Genomic DNA, 22,442 nt, shown 5'->3' on the forward strand with positions numbered 1-22,442 from the left:
TAATTCCATAGGGTGGTAAAAAAATTAGAACCATCTTTTAAACCAGTGAACATTTCAAACACTAACCTCTAGTTTCCCTACTGCATTATACAGAGGTGGGCATAGACTTCCACATGACAGGTCATTCAGATTTGACTGGGAGACTTTTCTTTCTTTTTTCTTTCTTGCTTGCTTGCTTTTTCTTTCTTTTTTAAGATTTTATTATTTATTTGTCAGAAAGAGAGAGCACAAGCAGGGGAGTGGCAGGCAGAGGGAGAAGCAGACTCCCCGCTGAGCAAGGAGCCCAATGCAGAACTGGATCCCAGAACCCTGGGATCATGACCTGAGCCAAGGCAGACCCTTAACCGACTGAGCCACCCAGGTGCCCCACGGAGACTTATTTCAACCCAGCAGCACACCTAGTAGCAGAGTGCAGAAAGGACAGACTCAGTTTTAAATCTGAGCCCATGTATTCAGAAACATCTGCAAACTGTCCCCTTGTAGTTCTACACGTCTCTACTCCTCTGCAATGAGAGAAGACATAGACACAGCAACATTTAAAGATGACTTGAAAGATCAAGTGCAACTAATAAGCCTTTGGGAGAAGAGCACCCAGAACAAGCACATTGTATGGATAGAGGGGCAGAAACCTGAAGGACCAGGTACCAGGCCTCCACAAGTACTACAGCAAGAGGGAGCACAGGGCTGAGCAATGTGTGCATAAACTCGAGATGGGAGGCTCCAGGAAACAAGGTTGATCGCTCTTGTGAAGGAACTATGAGAACAAACAGATGCTACTCTATTCCCACCTCTCAGTACAGCGCAGAAAAATTATTCAGTCTGACTAGTTCAGAAGTATTTTTCCTTTACATACAATAGCACAGAGGACAAAGAGAAGTTTGCGGAACAAATTATTTTTTATTTATTTTTTTTTAAAAAAGATTTTATTTATTTATTTGACAGAGATAGAGACAGCCAGCGAAAGAGGGAACACAAGCAGGGGAAGTGGGAGAGGAAGAAGCAGGCTCATAGCGGAGGAGCCTGATGTGGGGCTCGATCCCAGAACGCCGGGATCACGCCCTGAGCTGAAGGCAGACGCTTAACCGCTGTGCCACCCAGGCGCCCCCGGAACAAATTATTTTTTAAAACATTCTATTCCAGGGGCTCAGTCGGTTGGGCATCTGCCTTCAGCTCAAGTCATGATCCCAGGACCCTGGGATTGAGTCCCACATCGGGTTCCCTGCTCAGCGGGGAGTCTGCTTCTCCCTCTCTGTCTGCCCCTCCCCCTCTGTGCTCTCTCTCTCTTTCTCTCAAAATAAATAAATCTTAAACAAAAACATTCTATTCCAGAAAATGTTCAAGCTTACGCATACGCAAAGTAGAGAGACTAGAACAATGAACTATCACCCAGCTTCAAAACTGACCAATATTTTAGTGGTAATTTTAAAGGTAACACAGAACCTTTTACTGGAATGATCCCTAAGTGTTACATATCAAAAGCCTGCAACCCCAAATAGCAATTTCTGTATTCGCCAATAACCCAGGAGACAGTGACTCTATGAAAGCATCAGTAAAAAGGAAAATAAACAGACTTCAATTTCAATTCTTTAGGAATATCCAACAGAATAACTATACCTGCAAGGTGTTGCTACAGATTATATTACCTGAATTTTTAATTCCCAAAAGACACATTTCTAATTCATTTATACCTGCTGAGCAAGAATCACTGTGTTGCACAAACCCAGAGGAAGGCTATGGTCACCACAGTCAGCCTTCTAGGACTGTGTCTTGTTTCACAACCACCTCCCATTCCAAAATAAGCATCTGGGGCAAACTTCAGGGAAACCTAGGCAGTACAGATTTAGTTCATTTCTGACCTACTAAAACCCACCATGTGCTGGCATTTGGAGGGGCTAAAGCAAAGTCTCTACTTACTGGTACTGTAACATCATCATAAAAACTCCAAGCTAAAGCCCATCTCATTGTCCGACCTTGACAGAATTCAGTGTGGGTGACTTTGGGAACCTGAAATCAATAAACATGTAATCTCATCAAATTGAAGTAATTCTACCAATATGTTTTGGGTTGCTGCCTCATGTTAATTATGCATTGGTTTGTTTTTTTTTTAAATCAGTTAACAAACACTACTATCCCAAAACAGTTATGCATAGCTATCTAATAGTCAACGAATAAATTATCTCTCAACAAAGTTGTGGTTTTTTTTCTCTTCTATAACATTAGAGAGAATTCAGAGTTCAGGTCTGAAGGTCCAAATACTCAAAACACCCAAATAACACATAACAGCTTTTCAAAGAACCACTGGTAAATGATTCAAATGGTATTTTTTCTTTTCTTTTCTTTTTGGAAAGAGAGCCACCAAAGCCTAGCTAGATACAGCTATGCATTCTTCTTTTTGTCTATCAGATTTTAGGGGGAAAAATGAAACTACTTTGTGGCTATTAGAATTTTAACAAAGAAACGGTGTGACAGGGAAAACAGGATGGGTACAATGTCTGAGAGAAACCAGAAATCAGCAACTTGGTTCCAGCACTGACCACACATTTGATCTCCTTCTCTGAAAAGTCATGTGGCTCATGCTTACTTGTGCCCAAACACCATAAACTGGGAGAGGAGTCAGGGGCAGTATTAATTTGCCACCTGCTTTTCAAAAGAGAATCAAGGGGCTGAATTCATGTGGACTGCACCATGAAGGGAAGCACGCTTGAATGACTGTCATTCTAGCTCTAGCTGATCTTCGATAACTAGATATGCGACCCAGAACAAGCCCCTTAACTTACGTAACCTTCAGTTTCTGCACTCTTAAATGAGTCAGATGTGGAGTGAGTGGCAGGTAGAACCAGGTTTTTTGATTTCTGGTATCTCTCTGACATTGCACTCATCCTGTTTTCCCCCATCTTTTTTCTCTGTCATAACTGTCAAAGAAGTCCTTTTAAAAATAATTTATAAAAAGCCTATTTTAATTTTACAAAATTAAAAGATAAAAATAAAACAAAAAAACACACTTAAGAGTTTTAAGGTATAAAGGAAAGTTCCATACTCTACCTACCAACAGAAGGAGATGTACCAGAACAGTAATGACAAAGACTTACACCTTGTATGCGAAGTTCTTCCTTCAGAGGAGCCAGGCTGCATTTTTTCCCCAGCATACAGCTATACCACCTAGGGAAAAAAAAAATCAGAGAAGTAAAACACATGGTTACATTTTTTAATTAAGCATTTTTCACATGAACAAAATGAGAACAACAGCAAAAAATTTTGAGTTAAGTTACAAGTAACAATAACAAAAATTGTATTTAGACAAAGAGCAAACCTAGCAAAGGAAAACAAAGGCACCTGGATGGCTCAGTCGGTTAAGCATCTGCTTCAGCTCAGGTCATGACCCCGGGGTCTTTGGATCAAGTCCCCTGTGGGGCTCCCCGCTCAGTGGGGAGTCTGCTTCTCCTTCTGCCCCTCCCCCACCCAGCTCATGCTCTCTCTCACATAAATAAAATCTTAAAAAAAATAAAAACAATAAAAAAAAGGGAAAACAAGCCCAAAGCAACTTAAAAAAACCAAAAACCCACTTAGTCTCTCCAATGATTCAGGGCTGTACATATTTGGAAAAATAGTGAAAAAGAGAGGAGGGGGTCTCTCCTGTGACACTCAGAATAAAGGCCATTTAGCTCTAGGACAGAAATCAGTTAATAAATAACAATAAAGGGGTGCCTGGGTGGCACAGCGGTTAAGGTTAAGCGTCTGCCTTCGGCTCAGGGCGTGATCCCGGTGTGATCCCGGCGTTATGGGATCGAGCCCCACATCAGGCTCCTCCGCTATGGCTAGAAGCCTGCTTCTTTCTCTCCCACTCCCCCTGCTTGTGTTCCCTCTCTCGCTGGCTGTCTCTATCTCTGTCAAATAAATAAATAAAATCTTTTTAAAAAAATAAATAACAATAAAAACATGTATACCTGAAACTACTACAATACTGTATGTCAAATTATACCTCAACTAAAAAAAGTATAAACACCCCCCTATACCATCCTAATAAAAATTGTAAAATCTGGCATGGGCCTACACTTTGAGATGGCCTCACCTACAAACGATTTAAGGATATGCATTAGCGTTTCAAAAGAATATGAAATCAATTTCTTCGGGGGAGAAGATGGAGTGAACTGGTTAAAAGGTAAATAGAATTTAGCCTATGAAAGATTAACTACTATGCTTTCTACCACAACCAACTAGGAAACTTGGCAAAATATGTGTAACAATTGTTTTTCAGACTTTGGACAACTGCAGTGAAGACCCATAATCTCCAGGGGAGAAACAAACCAGGTGAGTCCCATAATTGACAGCTTACTGCCTGAAGGAAATTTCCAAGCAGCAATACAGGGAAAGGAAACTCAAACAGAGCCCAATAATCTTGAATTGGTGAGCGAGAGACTGGATTTCAAAGGCCCAGGCAGTAAGGAGTTTTTGAAGAGCAAAACACGAGAGGAAGGACTTGCATAGAGAGAGAATTCTGGGCATCTGCAGAAAAGTTTCCTGGAATATTCTGCAGAATAAGGATTTGCACCTGTGCAGTGGAACTCCATGAGACTAGGAAAAGAATTCCCAGAGGGGCCCCTGAGTGGCTCAATCAATTAAGCGTCCAACTCCTGATTTCGGCTCCGGGTCCTGAGACCAAGCCCTGTGCTGGGCTCCACACTCAGCAGGGAGTCTGCTTAAGGATTCTCTCCCCCTCTCCCCCTACATTCTCTCTCTAAAATAAATTAAATCTTTTTTTTTGAAGATTTTTATTTATTTGACAGAGAGACAGCGAGAGAGGGAAAACAAGCATGGGGAGTGGGAGTGGGAGAGGGAGAAGCAGGCTTCCCGCTGAGCAGGGAGCCCAACGCGGGGCTCGAACCCAGGACTCTGGGATCATGACCTGAGTCGAAGGCAGACACTTAACGACTGAGCCACCCAGGTGCCCCTAAAATAAATAAGTCTTAAAAAAGAAAAGAAAAGAAAAGAAATTCCCAGAAAGCAATAGCTGAACAATTCCTGGAGTCCAGACATAGCTAGACTAGTCTGCAGTTCTACTGGCCAGAGCAGAAAGCCCTTGTTAATAAAAGGGGCATCTATCTAGTGAAGTCCTAGAAAGGAAACTGCTTTGTCATGAGTCTAGAGGCTAGTCTATATTTACCCTAATGAAGCTTAAAAGTAAAACTCAAAAGGATCAAAGATTACAAGTAACTTACGTAAACATCAGAATCTGACATTCTTTAAGGGAACACGAAACATAAGATTTGCAATGTCTAGCATGCAATAAAAAATGACCAGATATTAAAAGCAGGAAAATTATTTGCAACCAGGATAAAAAAATTAATCATTAGGAACAAATCAAGAAATAAGAGACGATGAAATTAGCAAATGATGACATTAAAACAGCTCTTAGAAATATGTTCCGTAACAGAACATGGACATGTGAGGAGCATGAGGGAAGATATAAAAACCAACCGAATGGAACTCCTCGACATGAAAATTATGACACCTAAAGTGAAAGATTCACTGGACGGGATTTACAACATACTAGACTCTGCAAAAGAAAAGACCTGTGAAGACACAGCAATAGAAACTATCCAAAGTAAAGCAAATGGGAATAAAAGACTGAAAAAAAAAATCATAAAGCACCTGTGAGCTGTGGGACAGTATCAAGCAGCACACATTAAGTGGTGTTTCAGAAAAGGGGTATAATAATCGTTAATTAGACTAGAAAACAGTAACAAGAGAATCATAGTTTTCTTAGACATTTAAATCTTTTATAAAATGTTTAAAAGCATGATGACACTGGGAATGACGTCCACCCTCCACTTCTATTCAAAATCGTATTAGAGATTCTAGTCAGTACAATAAAGTGATAAAATGCATATGGACTGAAAAGAAAGAAAACTATCTTTCTTAACAGAAGACATGATCATCTATGTAGAAAATTCTTTGAAATCTAGGGAAAAGCTACTAGAATAAATTAATTCAGCAAGGTCACAGGATAAAAGCTCAATATAAAATCAGCTATACTTCCTTATAGTAGCAATACATAACTAGAAATTAAAATTTAAAAATTCAATTTACAGTAACTTCAAAATACACAAAATACTTAAGAATAAAATTAACATAATATGTGCAAGAAAACCATCAAACACTGCTGAAAGAATTCTAAGATCTAAATAAAGGAAGAGCTATACCATGTTGGGATGGAAGATTTAACATTGTTCAGCTATCAGTTCTCTCCAATTTGATCTATAAAATAAATAAAATCCCAACCAAAATCCCAGTACGCTTTTTCATAGAAATTGATAAACTGATTCCAAAATTTATATGGAAGTGAAAGATTTCGAAGAGCCAAAACAATTTTTTGGAAAAGAACAACAAAAGTGGAGGACTGACACTACTGAATTCAAGACTTATGATAAAGCTCTGATCAAGACAATACGGTGTGGCATAAATACAGACATACAGATCAAGAGGATGGAATATAGTCCAGGAACAGGCGCACTTATATGATCAGTTGATTTTAAAAACCAAGGTACCCAAAGCTCACTTTCCAAAAGACACTGTTATAAAAAAAGAAAGGCAAACCACAGACTGGGAGGAAATACTTGCAAAACACATCTGACAAAGGGCTTCTATCCAGCGTATATAAGGAGCTCCTACAACTTCGTACGATTAATAAACAGAAAAAAGAGATATAGGGAGACTTGTAGTTTCTAGTCCAACACTTAAGAAGTTGGAAATCACTACACTGTTTAAGTAAACCATCCAAAAACAAACAACTGTTCCTAGATCCATCACAGAAGCAACTCAGATTGTTGCTGCCTCTAAAATTAGAGAAGCAACTGCCTCTAAAATCAGAGAGACCAACAGGTAAATATAAAGAACTACAACTCACTAGAGCAGAAATCCAGGAGAAAACTGCCATGGGAATCAGTGCTAAGCTAGGGAAACCTGAACTGTAACTGACAAATTGCTGGAGACTCAGCATGGACAAGTTTGAGAAATAAAAATCCCAGGAGGACTCCATCATCAGGACCCCAAACTACTGTGAATTTTACCTCCAGGAGCTTGACCAGGTTCTCACAGTGAATATGGGAGAAAAAATCTCTGTGCTTCCAGCAGAGAAAGGAAAAAAGGGGTAATTCTGAAATAAGCTAGAGCATTCTGTCCTTAACAAGGCCTGACCTCAAGAGAAACTAGTTAACCAGATCCTAGCCTGCTGCGGTATGTCAGAACCTAACTGACCTAGAAGAATGGCATCATCCAACTCCAGCCTACTCCAGCAATCCTGTCCCAACAAGGAGAGGGGGAGGAGGTAAGAAGGGACTACGAAGCATGTGCGAAGTGTACAATCCAGAGGCAGAGGCTCGCTAAAAGACTTGCGACCTACTCATAGGACATGTTTCCCTTCTCCCCATACCTCACCACATTACAAAGGCCTATTTATGGGGGTGGGGGATTGGGATAGGCGACGATGGGTATTAAGGAGGGCACATATTGCATGGTGCACTGGGTGTTATATGCAAATAATGAATCATGGAACACTGCATCAAAAACTAGGGATGTACTGTATGGTGACTAATACAACAAAATAAAAATTATTAAAAAAAAAAACAAAAAAACAAAGACCAATTTATATTTACAGCAGTTCCTTTTACCCAATGTCTTATGTCCTTCTATCAAGAAAAAATTACAAAACATACTATAAGGTAAAAAACAGTTTGAAGAGACAGAGCTAGCATCAGAACCATACATGGCAAGAATGTTAGAGTTATCAGACTAGGAATTTAAAACAACTATGATTAAGATGCTAATGGCTCAGGACCCCTGGGTTGTTCAGTTGGTTAAATGTCTGCCTTAGGCTCAAGTCATGATCCCAGGGTCCTGGGATCGAGTCCTCCATCAGGCTCCTTGCTCAGCTGGAAGCCTGCTTCCCCCTCTGCCTGCCACATCCCCCTGCTTATGCTCTCTGACAAAAAAATAAAATCTTATAAAAAAATATGCTAAAGGGCTCTAATGGATAAAAGCAGATGGCATGCAAGAACAGATGAGCAATATGAGCAGAGAGATGGAAAGTCTAAAAAAGAACCCAGAAGAAAGGCTAGAGGTCACAAACACCTTAACAAAAAGAAAGAACTCCTTTGATGGGCTCAAAAGTAGACTGGACACAGCTGAAGAAAAAATCTCCGAGTCTGAGGATATATCTCAACAGAAATAGCCAGAAGTGAAAAGCAACGAGAAAAGGCACAGGAAAACAAACAACAACAAAAACTCAGGAACTGTGGGACAACTACAAAAGGTGTAAAATATATGGGACTGGAATTCCAGAAGAAAAAGAAAGGCACAGAAAAAATATCTGAAACAATAATTACTAAGAATTTCCCCCAAATTAATGTCAGGCACCAAACCATAGATTTTGGAAGCTAAGAGATCACTGAGCAGGTAAAATGCCAAAGAAAATTACACCTAAGTTAGGCATATGATTTTCAAAATATGGAAAATCAGAGATAAAGAAAAAAATCCTGAAAGACGCCAGAGGGAAAAAGCTACATTATTTATAGAGGAACAAAGGAAAGAATTACATCAAACTTCTCTTAAGAAACCATGCAAGCAAGAAGAGAGTAGAGTGAAATGTTTAAAATGTTGAGAGGGAAAAAACCCACCAACCTAGAATTCTACACCCTGCAAAACCGTCCTTCAAAAGTGAAGGTGAAATAAGACTTCCTCAAAAAGAAACTGAGGGAATTTGTTGCCAGTTCCTTCTCTAGAGAACTTCTCTTGACATTTACAAGCCCTCAGAAGGAAAATGGTATTGGGTCAGAAGCTCAGATCTATATTTAAAAAATGAAGAACGAGGGAGAAGAAGAAAGAAGGTTAAAAAAACAAAACAAATCAAAACTTTTTTTTTTTTTTCCAGAAAAAGATTTTTATTTATTTGAGAGCTAGAGTACGAGCAGGGGGAGAAGCAGACTCTCTGCTGAGCGGGAAGCCCAATGCAGGGCTCGATCTCAGGACCCCAGGATCATGACATGAGCTGAAGGCAGACACTCAATTGTCTAAGCCACCCAGGAGCCCCAAAACTTTTTATTTTTATTTTTATCGTTGTTTTTCAAAACTTTTAAAATTCTGAATTGATGTAAGAGGCACCAGTTTGTTAAAATAACAATACAACAATGTATTTGATTGTGTATGCTTATGAACAGATATGCATAGATGAAATGAATGACAGCAAAGATACAAGAAACATGAGAGAATTTTTATATTTACACCAGTTTTATCAAGACATAGCGTATATAGTAAAATTCTCCAATTTTAAGTATATAATTCAATGAATTTTGACAAATGTGTACATTACCACCACCACAAGCAAGATACAGAACATTTACATCACCCTAAAAAGCTCCCTAGTGCCCCTCTACAGTCTTTCCCCCTACCCCAGCCTCTAGTGACCACTGGTCATTCTGTCTTAATAGTTTTGCCTGTTTCAGATTCACATAAATGCAATCACACAGATTGTATCTAGCTTTGTATTGTAAATATACTGGCAGTTTCATATGGTTCCAGCTTAATACATTAAATAATATAAATAAAAATCTTGTTGTTTATAGAAGTCTGAGAAATACTATTAATGCTATAGAAATAGTTTGCACTAACCGATACTTTGTTTCCATTGTTTGCAGATGCAACAACAGGTGCCTGCCCCTATTTTTGTTTATAGTCATTCAGTTTTCCCTTTGAAAAGACAAATAATTGTTTTACCTAAACTACTTTAAACAAACCTGGGTAAATTTACTTAGAGCATAATCAATTTCGTTTGGTGGTTTTAAAATGTTTGGGACAAAAACGATACGCTCCCTTTAAGAACACAGTATATACACAAAGAAATCATTAACCAGGAATTAAAAGCCTTTGGGACATTAGGAACAAGATGGAAAAAAAAAAAAAATTCAGAGCAATTAGTGCCCACACAGTAACAGTATAAAACAGGTTAACGCCTTTCCTGAACAGATTAGACCAGAATCACCAGAAACCAAGAAATAGCCCAGAACAGAAACAAAAGAAAGATAGTATACATTTCCTCAGGAGATGAAGGAAAGTAAATATTTATATAAGTCAGTCTTCTAACAGTTAAATGTCCTTGGCAGTTAATAATGGCTTGGGAGAGTTCACATTTCTTTTAACCCTTGCTGTAACCTGAACACTATTGTGAATCTTTTAAGATTTAATCTCATCAATGACTTTTCTGCAGCATTTATATTTCTTAAAAGAAAAGCAGAAGTAACAGGGTGTATCAAAATTCTGAGTTGACTTCACCTCAAAAAATGCCTGCCCATTAGATCCTAGCTACTCTCAACAGGTATCCTGTGACAACTAATCAAAGTGCAGGTAGAAAAAAAATGAACAAAAGGAAGCTCTAGTTACCCAGGAGACTCTGAACCCATTACACTAGTTTAATGTGAAAGTAGCACTCTACTCATAACAGCATTTAGTAATTCCTCTGAGACAGTAGCTTTCAAGAAAAATTATTTTGAAATAATTTCAAGTGTACATAAGAGCTGCAAGATTAGTACAAATGATTCCAGTATACTCTTCACCCCGATTCATCAATCAACATTTTCCTCCATTTGCTTGATCTGTGTTTTTTTAAAACCATTTGAGAGTTAGCTATAGACATCATCATTCCCCTTTCACCCTAAATATTTTGGCATGTACATTTTAAAAACAAGGACATTCTCCTTCATAACCACAGAACAATTATCAAACTGAGAAAATTTAACACTCACACAGTACTATTTATTATCGGGAATACAGTCCATTTTCAAATTTCACCAATTATCCTCACAATGTCCTTCATGGCAATTTTCTCCCCTGATGCAAGATCCGATCTAAGATCCTGCATTTCATTTACCTGTCAACTCTCTTTAGTCTCCTTCAATCTGGAACAGTTCCTCATTCAGCCTTTAAAAAATTTTTTTTCCTTTCATGACCTTTATATTTCTGAAGAAATATTCTACAAAACCCCTCCAAGTTGGTTTGTCTGAAGTTTCCTCAGAGTTCAGCTGAAGCTATACACGCTGGCATAAAGAGCAGCGTGCTACTGTGTCCTTCGGGGTGCAGCGCATGAGAGGGCCATCACCTGCTCGAGTGGGATCCCCCGGCTTCGCTGCTGTAATGTTACCATATTTCTTTGTGATTGTAAGTCATCTGTGGGGAGACGCTCTGAAACTATTAACATCCTGTTCCTCTTCAAATTTTCCACTGTTGATTTTCCATCAGTTACTATAATAATGATGTCAAAACGGTGATTTTTCTAACTTTATTATTCTTTCTACATGTATTAGATGGCATTCTACTGTAACAAAGAACTTTTCCTCTCTCCCCACTGCTTATTTTATTGAATGGCTTAAAACCCATTACTGTCATTATTTATTATGAAGTCATATTGTCCCAGATTTGGCTTGAGGTGCCTCCTACAGCCTTTTAACATGTCATTTTTTGAACACTTCCTTACTTTTTTGGTATTGTTAGACATTCCAGGCTCTTAAACTTATCCTTGCCCAGCACTGGAATCACCCATTTTTCCAAGGGGCCTGGTTCTTTTTACTGTTATTTTAGTTATTTTATTTTTATTTTATTTATTTATATTTATAATACATTTACATTTGTTTATATTTTATTTATTTATAATAAACCAATATTTATTGGTTATTTTATTTTTATTCTTTTTTTAAAAAGATTTTTTATGCATTTATTTGAGAGAGAGAGCAAGCTTGAGTATGAGCGGGGGGAGGGGCAGAGGGCGAGAAGCAGACTCCCCGCTGAGCAGGGAGCTGGATATGGGGCTCCATACCAGGATCCTAAGATCATGACCTGAGCCGAACACAGACGCTTAATCGACTGAGCCAGTCAGGAGCCCCGGATTGGTTATTTTAAAACACTAAACCTTGAATTGTAGTGTAATATAGAAAAACAGATAAAAGCAGAGGTTTGGCATTCAGGTGGCTATGAGCATAGTCTAAAAACTTCTCCACTGTAGAACCTAACATTTTGCTGCCTGTAATGAGTTACCAGAATACATGTCCCTAGACATGCAGCAGAGCAGCCCTAATGTCCACCCAATCTCAAAATTTAATATTTAAACTACCATGAATTACAAGTCTACATGGCTAAAAATAAACTTTTACTCTATGTTTCTCTTAAAAAATAGTTTCAATTATTCACACACATTTTTACATGTGCAAGAAACACTATAACAAGACTCTCCAAGGCAGTGGGGCCAATGCTTTACATTCTTTGGTATTCCTTTTATTTAAAAAATTTAAAAAACATTTATTTATTTGAGAGAGAGAGTGAGCACATGAGCGTGGGGATGGGCAGAGCGAGAGGAAGAAGCAGACTCCCCACTCGGCATGGAGCCCGACGCAAGACTTGATGCAGGCTCGATTCCAGGACGCTGAGACCATGACCTGAGCCAAAGTTAGATACTTAACCGACTGAGCCACCCTGGCGCCCCTTGGTATTCCTTTTTGTAATTACCCGATGAACTAAAAATACATGCTTTTTTTACTTAACAACTCTCTTCTTCCACTTAAAGTAGAACTAACCAGTGACTACATAGTACAGGTGGAGATGGCATAAACACTGATAGAGCTAGCTTGTCATGGCATGAGCAACTGGACTCAACCACACTTGAAAGGCAATTAAAAACTATGATACCTAAATTAAGGTGATGAAAAGCACGTAATTTAATTCATTAAAAAAATAATAAAGCAGCCCCTTATGCTCTGCTTATTCTTCATCTTCCTACTTTAGTAGGAGAAAAAAATAAAAATACCAGCAACTGCCTCCTGTGGAGCTCACAATTAAGAAATACTCTTTAAGGTTTAAATTGAGAAAAAAAAGCTCTTCTACCTGGAGAACAGGCTAATTACTATCTGTCCCCTAAAACATTTCTACCTTCTGTATCTCTGTGGTGAATTGGTACACTGGAGCAAGGGGTACATTTCTTTCTAATGACACCCCAAAAACCCACTTCTATTGATTTGCAACCCTACAATGGGTCCCAATCAAAGATGAAACCAGAGGTCAAAGACAGCCATCCACAATAATAGTCTCATTAGATTTACCTGTGCTAGTTCAGTAACAAACAAAAAGTGGTATGGTCTTTGTAACAACGAAAAAAAAGAATAAATATAATGCCCAATAATAAGGAATTACTTACTTATGGACTGTTGTCAAGCTATTTAAAATTACTGCTATGCACATACCATTAACAAAGAAACAAAGGAATGAAAAAAGTAAAGTTAAAAGCAGAAGACAAAATTATTGGTATTCATGATTACAACTGTGGGAATGAAAAAAGGGGAAACTGGCAGGACATTCACCCAAAATAAGCTAACAGTTGTGTCAAAGTGCTGAGATCAATGTTTTCTCCATTTTCTAATTTTCTGTGTGATTATTTTAAGAGATTAAAAGTATAGGGGCACCTGGGTGGCTCAGTCCATTGAGTGTCCAACTCTTGGTTTCGGCTCAGGTCATGATCTCAGGGTTGTGAGATCGAGTCCCATGTCAGGCTCCACACTCAGCGTGGAATCTGCTTGAGAGACTGTCTCTCTCCCTCTGTCCCTCCCCCTACTCGTGCACACACACTCTAAATAAATAAATAAATAAATAAATAAATAAATAAATAAATAAATAAATAAATCTTTTTTTTAAAAGGAAAGATAAAAATATAAATAATAGTAGTAATGTCTAACATTTAGATAGCACTCCAATTTACATGTACGTTCGTATGTAATTTCTCTTCATTCTCTGAACGGAGGTATCCCAACATCATAGACAAGAAAAATCAAGTGGCTTACCCTTTTATAAAGGCAAGTCAAAGTTTAGAATAAAATGGAGTCTTTCAGCTGAAGAACTGATTAAATGCTCAGTTATAAAAGGTACAATTATTCCCTGCAACTGTTACTTATAGTACCCCATAATTATACTAGCACCTACTTTAAAAAAACAAAAGGGGAGGGGCGCCTGGGTGGCTCAGTTGGTTAAGCATCTCCCTTCAGCTCAGGTCATGATCCCGGGATCCTGGGATCGAGCCCCATGTTGGGCTACCTGCTCAGCGGGGAGCCTGCTTCTCCCTCTCCCCCTGCTCCCCCCCATGCTTGCTCTCCCTCTTTTAAAAAAGTAAATAAAATCTTTATACAAACGAAAGGGGAGGGGGAGCTCTTTATTAAAATAACATAACAAAGTACTTGTAACATCCTTTCAACACAGTGGACCACAGCATGTAAAACTACTGAATTCCCAGAACAGTCAAGAGTTAAGATGAACCTGGGGCGCCTGGGTGGCACAGTCGTTAAGCGTCTGCCTTCGGCTCAGGGCGTGATCCTGGTGCTCTGGGATTGAGCCCCACATCAGGCTCCTCCGCTAGGAGCCTGCTTCCTCCTCTCCCACTCCCCCTGCTTGTGTTCCCTCTCTCGCTGGCTGTCTCTCTCTGTCAAATAAATAAAATCTTAAAAAAAAAAAAAAAGTTAAGATGATCCTATTTGATATTCATTATATCAAATACGTGTTCATTTAATTCTATGACCACCCTATGAGGTGTGAGGTAGCTACTATTATCCAATTTTACCAATAAGAAAACAAAATCACATTCAAAAGACACAGATTATTCAATCTATTGGCCCATCACCAAATATGTACAGTATATACAAACCCACGGAGTATCTACCATCTGGTAGGGGGTGGGGATTAGAAAGGAAAAAGCAAAAAGAGGAAAAATGGTAAAATCTGTATTAAGTTAGAACTTGGCCAGATACAAATCTCTGGTTCCTGGAAAAATCATAAAATAACTGCCATAAAGGGCATCAGCTGCAGAAATAATAATGAATGACAAGACTGGAATTCAGGCCCTGAGGAGTTTGACCAAGTCTGCTGATCTATTTAGAAGCTCCGGTGAGTGAGTCTCTAAAAAAGAAAATGCTATGAAGTAAGCTCAAGTCACAGGCACAAAACATGAAAGCAACGATGACAAGCACTTGTAAATCTTCATCGACGCTAGAACGGCTGTCTCCCTAGAAGCCACTGCACAGGGTGGTGGAAAGAGTACTAGGCCAGAGTCAGGAGATTCAGGTCCCGAGCTTCTAATCTGTAAAACTAAGATCCTGGATAACATTACCTCCCAAGAGCCTCCCAGCTGCAGAATTCCTGAAGGTACAAAACAACACTGCAGGTGCTGCTGAGTGTCACTTAGGTGAGGCACGAACTGTGACACGGAAACGAGGCGTCCTGAGTGCCATCACTGAGATCAGTCCAACAAATTTAACTGATTTCACTCCATGTTACAAACTCTGCTTAGCTCCTACAGTTTTTCAGTAATAAGAAAAAAATTCTAGAGGGATAAGAAGGAAACAGTAGGGTTACAATATTTGTTTTTAGTCCCTTATTCGGAGCCTCAAAACACAGGCACACCTCATTTTATCGTGCCTTCTTTTATTGCATTCACAAATCTTTTTTTTAAACAAATTGAAATTTGTGGCAATCCTGCATCAAGCAACTCTACTGATATCATTTTTCCAAAAGCCGCTGCTCACTTTGTGTCTGTGTCACATTCTGGTAATTCTCACAGTACTTCAAACTTTTTCATTATTAAGAGTATCCATTACGATGATCTGTGATGGTACTACTGTAATTATCTGGGGGTGTCATGAATCACACCCATGTAAGATGGTGAACTTGACCCATGAATGTTGTGTGTGTTCTGATGGCTCTACCAACCAGCTGTTCTCCCCCGCCTCTCTCCCTCTCCTCCCTATTCCGAGACACTACGATATTGAAATTAGGCCAATTTACAACCCTACAACGGCCCCTAAGTGTTCAAGCGAAAGAAGGGTCCATTTCTCTCACTTTAAATCAAAACCTAGGCCTCTGTGACTGCTGGCCACACTGCAAATGCAAAGAAAAGGTTCTTGAAGGAAATTAGAAGTGCTACCCTAGTGAATACATTAATGACAAGAAATCAAAACAGCTTTACTGCTGATACAGAGAAAGTTTTAGTGTCTGGATAGATGATCACACCAGCTGCAACATTCTCTTAAGCCAAAGGCTAATCCAGAGCTGGGCTCTACTTCAATTCTATGAAGGCCAAGAAAGGTGAGGAAGCTGCAGAAGAAAAGCGTGAAGACAGCAGAGGTTTGTTCATGAGGCTGTAGGGAAAGAAGCCATCTTCGTAACAGAGAAATGCAAGGTGGAGTGGCAAGTGCTGAGGCAGAAGCTGCAAGTCGTCCTGAAGACCTAGCTCAGGTCATTCATGAAGGTGCCCACACCCAACTACAGATTCTCCATGTAGATGAAGCAATCTCATACTGAAACAAGATGTCACTAGGGCTTTCACAGCTAGAGAGCTTCGAAGGACAGGATGATTCTCTTGTTAGGGGCCGATGATGCTGGTGATTTAAGCTGAAGCCAATGCTCACTGAACATTCAGAAAATCCGAGGGCCCTTAAGAATTATGCTAAATTTACTCTGCTTGAGCTCTATAAATGGAACAAAGCCTGAGTGACAACACAACGTTTACAACATAGTTTACTGAGTATTTTAAGCCCACTATTGATACCTAGTGCTCAGAAAAAAAGATTCCTTTCAAAATATTGCTGCTCACTGATAATGCACCTCATCACCCAAGAGCCCTGATGGAGACGCACAGGGAGATAAATGTTGTTTTCATGCCTGCTAACAAAACATCCACTATGCAGCCCGTGGATCAAGCAGTAATTGTGACTTTCAAATCTTGTATTTAAGAAATACCTTTCCTAAGGCTCTAGCTGCCAAAGACAGTGATTCCTCTCATGGATCTGGACAAAGTCCACTGAACACCTTCTGGAAAGGATTCACCACTCTAGATGCCATTAAGAACATTTGGGATTCATGGGAAGAGGTCAAAATAACAACATTAACAAAAGTTTGGAATGAAGCTGATTTTCCCACATGAATGACTTTTGGGGATTTAAGGCTTCAGTGGAGGAAGTTAACCACAGATGTGATGGAAACAGCAAGAGAACCAGAATTGGAAGTAGAACTTGAAGACGTGACTCAACTGCTGCATCTCATGATAAACTTGAATGGATGAGGAGCTGCTTCTTGTGGAGGAGCAAAGAAAGTGGTTTCTTGAGCTAAAATCTATTCCTGGTGAAGATGCTATGAAGACTGTTGAAATAACAACAAAGGATTTAGAATATTACATAAACTTAGTATAGAAGTGGCAGCAGCGTTTGAGAGAATGGACTCCAATTTTGAAAGAAGTTCTGCTGTGAGTGGAATGTTATCAAACAGCATCACGTGCTACAGAGAAATGGTGTGAGTCAACTGACGCAGCAATCTTCACTGTTGTCTTATTTAAAGAATTGGCCACAGCCACTCCAACCTTTAGCCATCCGCAGTGAGCGGCCATCAACACTGAGGCGAGATTCCCCCACCAGCAGAGAGCTTACAACTCACTGAAAGCTGAGAGTTAGCATTTCTTAGCAATGAAGTATTTTTAAATTAAAGTATATACATGTTTTTAGATATAATGCTACTGCACATTTACCAGACTATATAGTATAGCTGTCTGTGCACATAACATATGCACCAGGAAACCAAACAATTCATCTGATTTGCTTCATACTGCAATATTCACTTCATTGCTGTGGTCTAGAACCAAAACCACAGTATCTCCAAGGTATGGCTGCATGCAGTTTTCACAGCATTCTAAAATTTGGGAGTTGCAGAGTGGTATAAACATCATGTCAACTATAAAAATATGTAGGAGGACATGAACTGGTACTATGTACAAATGAAAATCAACATGGAACAAATGTGAAATTATAAACAATATACTCTCAAAAAACATTGCTTTATTCTCTTTTCAATAAAAATGAGTTAATTTCTTCTCTTCTTTTTATTGTCTCTCTCAATCTGCCTGAGTCCTAACCAAACAGCCAAGACTGCTGAACCCTATTTTAAAATACATCATAGGGGCGCCTGGGTGGCACAGCGGTTGAGCGTCTGCCTTCGGCTCAGGGCGTGATCCCGGCATTGTGGGATCGAGCCCCATATCAGGCTCCTCCACCGTGAGCCTGCTTCTTCCTCTCCCACTCCCCCTGCTTGTGTTCCCTCTCTCGCTGGCTGTCTCTATCTCTGTCGAATAAATAAATAAAATCTTAAAAAAAAAATAAAATAAAATAAAATACATCATAGGGGCGCCTGGGTGGCTCAGTCGTTAAGCGTCTGCCTTGGGCTCAGGGCGTGATCCCAGAGTCCTGGGATTGAGCCCCACATCAGGCTCCTCCACTGGGAGCCTGCTTCTTCCTCTCCCACTCCCCCTGCTTGTGTTCCCTCTCTCACTGGCTGTCTCTCTGTCAAATAAATAAATAAAATCTTTAATACATACATACATAAATAAAATAAATCATAAATGGACGTTTTCCATCTATGATACCAAGCTCAAAATGGTCAACTCTCCAGAGAGATGATGGGCTCTAGCAATTCATCCTTCCTAGCAAACATGTACCTTTCATTCAATTTGGGGGCTGCCACCGAGCCAGGTATAGGCAGACTTGGAACATACTGATCAATTTCTCCCCCTTAGAATGGTGTTCCTGGGGCGCCTGGGTGGTTCAGTCAAGCGTCTGCCTTCGGCTCAGGTCATGATCCCAAGGTCCTGGGACTGAGTCCCACATTGGGCTCCTTGCTCAGTGGGGAGACTGCTTCTCCCTCTTCCTGCTGCTCCCCCTGCTTGTGGGCTCTCTCTCTGACAAATAAATAAATAAAATCTTGAAAAATAAAAACAATGGTGTTCCTTCAAAACATATTTTGGTAGTTCTAGGGCACCTGGGCGGCTTAGTTGGTTAAGCATCTGACTGACTCTTGACTTTGGCTCAGGTCATGACCTCAGGGTTGTGAGATGGAGCCCTGCATCAGGGCTCCATGCTGGGCGTGGAGCCTGCTTAAGATTCTCTCTCCCCCTCTCCCCCACAACCCCTCCCTAAAAAAATAAAAATAAAACATACTTTTGTAGTTCAAATGGGACTTCAGAAACAAGAGAAATTTAATGATTAAAAGCCTCCTAAAAACAACCTTCCCCATTTTCCTGGTCAGCTGCAGTCCCCTCAAAAGCCGACAATAGATTCTAAAGCAGCCACATGGCTCTGGTTATCTTTTCAGTTTCAGTACTTTGTTACCTCCTTTAAGCTTATTTTACTTATTCAAATTCCTCTCAATGCTCGGTGTAACTTAAGTCACTTTCTTCTTCATACCCTAATAGGTCTTTGAAGAAATCAATTTAAAGCAGAAATTTATTAACCTTTGGCTTCAACGATGTATAAATCTTCTGAGAGGCAGACCGCCCAATAATCCAGTTGCTTTCCACAAATATATAAACTCATATTTAACAAATTAGGATATCCATTGTTTTGGAATTGGCCTTTAAGTAAAATAAGCAGCTTTAAACACATATAAATCCAAAAGAAAAAGAAAAAAGTCTTCCTTATCTGGCAATTTCACGGGTATATACACAAAAAATCTGAAAGCAGGGTCTTACGAGATATTTGCACTCCTGTGTTCACAGCAACATTATTCACAATAGCCAAAATGTGAAAGCAACATTTATCAACAGATAAATGAATAAACAAAATGTGGTATATACATACAATGGGATATTAGTATTATTCAGCTTAAAAAGGAAGGAAATTGTGATACATGCTATAACATGGATGAACACTGAGGACACTATGCTAAGTGAAAAAAGTCAGTCACAAAAGGTCAAACACTATAAAAAGTCCCTAGAATAATCAAATTCACAGAGACAGAAAGAATGGTGTTTGCCAGACGTTGGGGTGAAAGGGAGGAATGAGGGATTGCTGTTTCATGTGTAGACAGTTAAAGTTTCATAAGAAAGAGTTCTGGAGATTAGCTACATAACAACATAAATGTACTTAACACTACTAAACTGCACACTTTAAAATGTATAGTTTTATGTTAAAACTATCAATTTCATGTTATGTGTATTTTATCACAATTTTAAAAAAATCTTCTCTATGTCCTAAAACTAAATCCTAGGGTTAAAAACCCTTCTACTTTTGAACTACCACATTATCCATCATTTCAACAACACTTGGCAGGGTGAGAAGTCAAGCGAGACAAATAGCATTTTTCGAGTACCTTATGCTGCTTAATGACAGGTGTGTTGTCCGAAATAATTAGCTTTTAAAAAGGAATAGCCTTAACTCTCCTCTGGAACTGGTTACTGATCTCAGTTTCCCTTCATTAAGTTCTTGACAGCTCAATGTCCTCACATCTGTCATTGTTTGGGAGACTGATTCCAAGAACATAAATTGCATCAAGGACTAGGCAACAAATTTATTCTCGTTCACAGGACAGATCTGAACCCATCTGTTTTCTAATCAAAAACCATATTTGAATCAGTTTTGTTCCACCACAGTACCATGCCAATGGGAGCAATACAATCATACGGTACTTTCCTACTTTCTATCCATGTAGTACAAGATACCCAAATCAATTAAAAGCATAAGAGCATCCTCAGAAACAGGGTCTTCACAGCCAGGTAGAATCTGCAAGCTTTATCTGTTAATTCTTCAGATGACTATGATTACATTTCCCCTAAGTAACATGGTTTTAGAATTACACAGGGAGAAAACAGTTCCGTGTTGTAATAGCTAACTTACCTTAATCTTTTTTTAAGTTGTAAACTGTCATGGATGATCCTTTTAACAAACTCTAATTCACCTCCTTCTGCCATGATTTCTGTGATACCTCCTGTATTTACGGAACTAGGTGGAGGTCTCCGAGGATTTCGAGAGTTTACTCCCTGCACGACAACAACAACATCTGGTGAAAAATTCTTACACCGTAAGACAAAGTCTTTGATTGTAATCTAGTTCTAAGTAAGAATGCTTAGATGTAATTTAGTTTCCAAGTATCATGCTAAACCTAGGATTTAAAAATCATACAGCCATTAAACACTACATTTTAAGCAACTGCATTCATGCTGATATTCTCCCCCGGGGTCTTTTGGACCTTCCATCTTTGTGATTTAACATATAAAAACTTTACCTTTTTTATGTAGCCTAATCTGTCACTTTTATGTTTTGTCTTGGTATCATGCACAGAAAATACTGTAACCAAAGATTATATAAATATTTACTTATGTTTTCTTCTAGTACTCTTATGGTTTCACTTTTTAAATTAAATATTTTAATCCCCTCCTACCTCAAATCATATTAAAATATTAACCCAAATTGAGCAAAGATCTAAATATAAAAGCTAAAATCCTAAAATTTTTGAAGAAAACTTAGGAGTAAATCTTCATGACCTTGAATTAGGCAATGGTTCCTTAAAAGAAACTGTACTCCTTGAAATTAAACTTTTAGGTTGCAAAGGACACCAAGAAAGTGAAAAGATGAGGTGCCTGGGTGGCTCAGTGGGTTAAGCATCTGCTTTTGGCTCAGGTCATGATCCCAGGGTCCTGGGATTGAGCCCCGAGTCAGGCTTCCTACTCACTGAGTAGCCTTCTTCTCCCTCTCCTTCTGCCCCCGCCCCCCATGCTTGTGCTCTCGCTCTCACGCACTCTCTCAAATAAATAAAACCTTTAAAAAACCAAAAAAACCAAAAACAAGTGAAAAGACAACCCACGGGAGAAAATGTCTGCAAATAATAAATCTAATAAGGGACTTGCCTCTAGAATACATAAAGAATTCTTACAATAACAATAAAAAGAAAAATAATACAATTTTTAAATGGGTAAAGGATCTGAATAGTCATTTCTCGAAAGAAGATATACAAATTGCCAATAAGCACATGAAAAGATGGGGCGCCTGGGTGGCATAGCGGTTAAGCGTCTGCCTTCGGCTCAGGGCGTGATCCCGGCGTTGTGGGATCGAGCCCCACATCAGGCTCCTCCGCTATGAGCCTGCTTCTTCCTCTCCCACTCCCCCTGCTTGTGTTCCCTCTCTCGCTGGCTGTCTCTATCTCTGTCGAATAAATAAATAAAATCTTTAAAAAAAAAAAAAAAAGAAAAAAAAAAAGAAAAGATGTTCAACATAATTAGCCATCAGGGAAATAAACATCAAAACCAAGATGAGATACCACTTCATACCCACTAGGATGGCTATTATCAAGACAACATATAGTAACAAGTGTTAACAAGCATGTGGAGAAACTAGAAACTGGAAACCTCCTACACTGTTGCTGGCGGAATGAAAAATGGTACAGCAACTTCAAACAACTAAACAGAGTTACCATTTGACTCAGTAATTCCACTCCTAGGTATACACCAAGGAGAAATGTCTACACAAACCTTCGTACACGAATGCTCACATTAGCACTATTCCTAACAGCCAAAAAGTGAAGATAACCAAAATGTCCATCAATGAATA

The 22,442-nt window shown here is 39.2% G+C and overlaps 1 protein-coding gene across 1 annotated transcript in view; it reads right to left on the reverse strand.

Moving 5' to 3' along the window:
• METTL16 (methyltransferase 16, RNA N6-adenosine) overlaps positions 1 to 22,442 on the reverse strand; it is a 72,920-nt gene that overhangs the window by 10,903 nt on the left and 39,575 nt on the right. The window contains exons 6-8 of the mRNA XM_045773138.2: positions 20,733 to 20,875; positions 3,090 to 3,159; positions 1,915 to 2,004 (exon numbers count right to left, since the gene is read on the reverse strand). Coding sequence (XP_045629094.1) covers positions 1,915 to 2,004; positions 3,090 to 3,159; positions 20,733 to 20,875 — 303 coding nt within the window. The remainder of the gene's footprint in view (positions 1 to 1,914; positions 2,005 to 3,089; positions 3,160 to 20,732; positions 20,876 to 22,442) is intronic.

Source organism: Ursus americanus, chromosome 23 (genome assembly GCF_024610735.1).
Source record: "Ursus americanus isolate L20-20 chromosome 23, mUrsAme1.1.p, whole genome shotgun sequence".
In the NCBI taxonomy this organism is placed as follows: Eukaryota; Metazoa; Chordata; class Mammalia; order Carnivora; family Ursidae; genus Ursus; species Ursus americanus.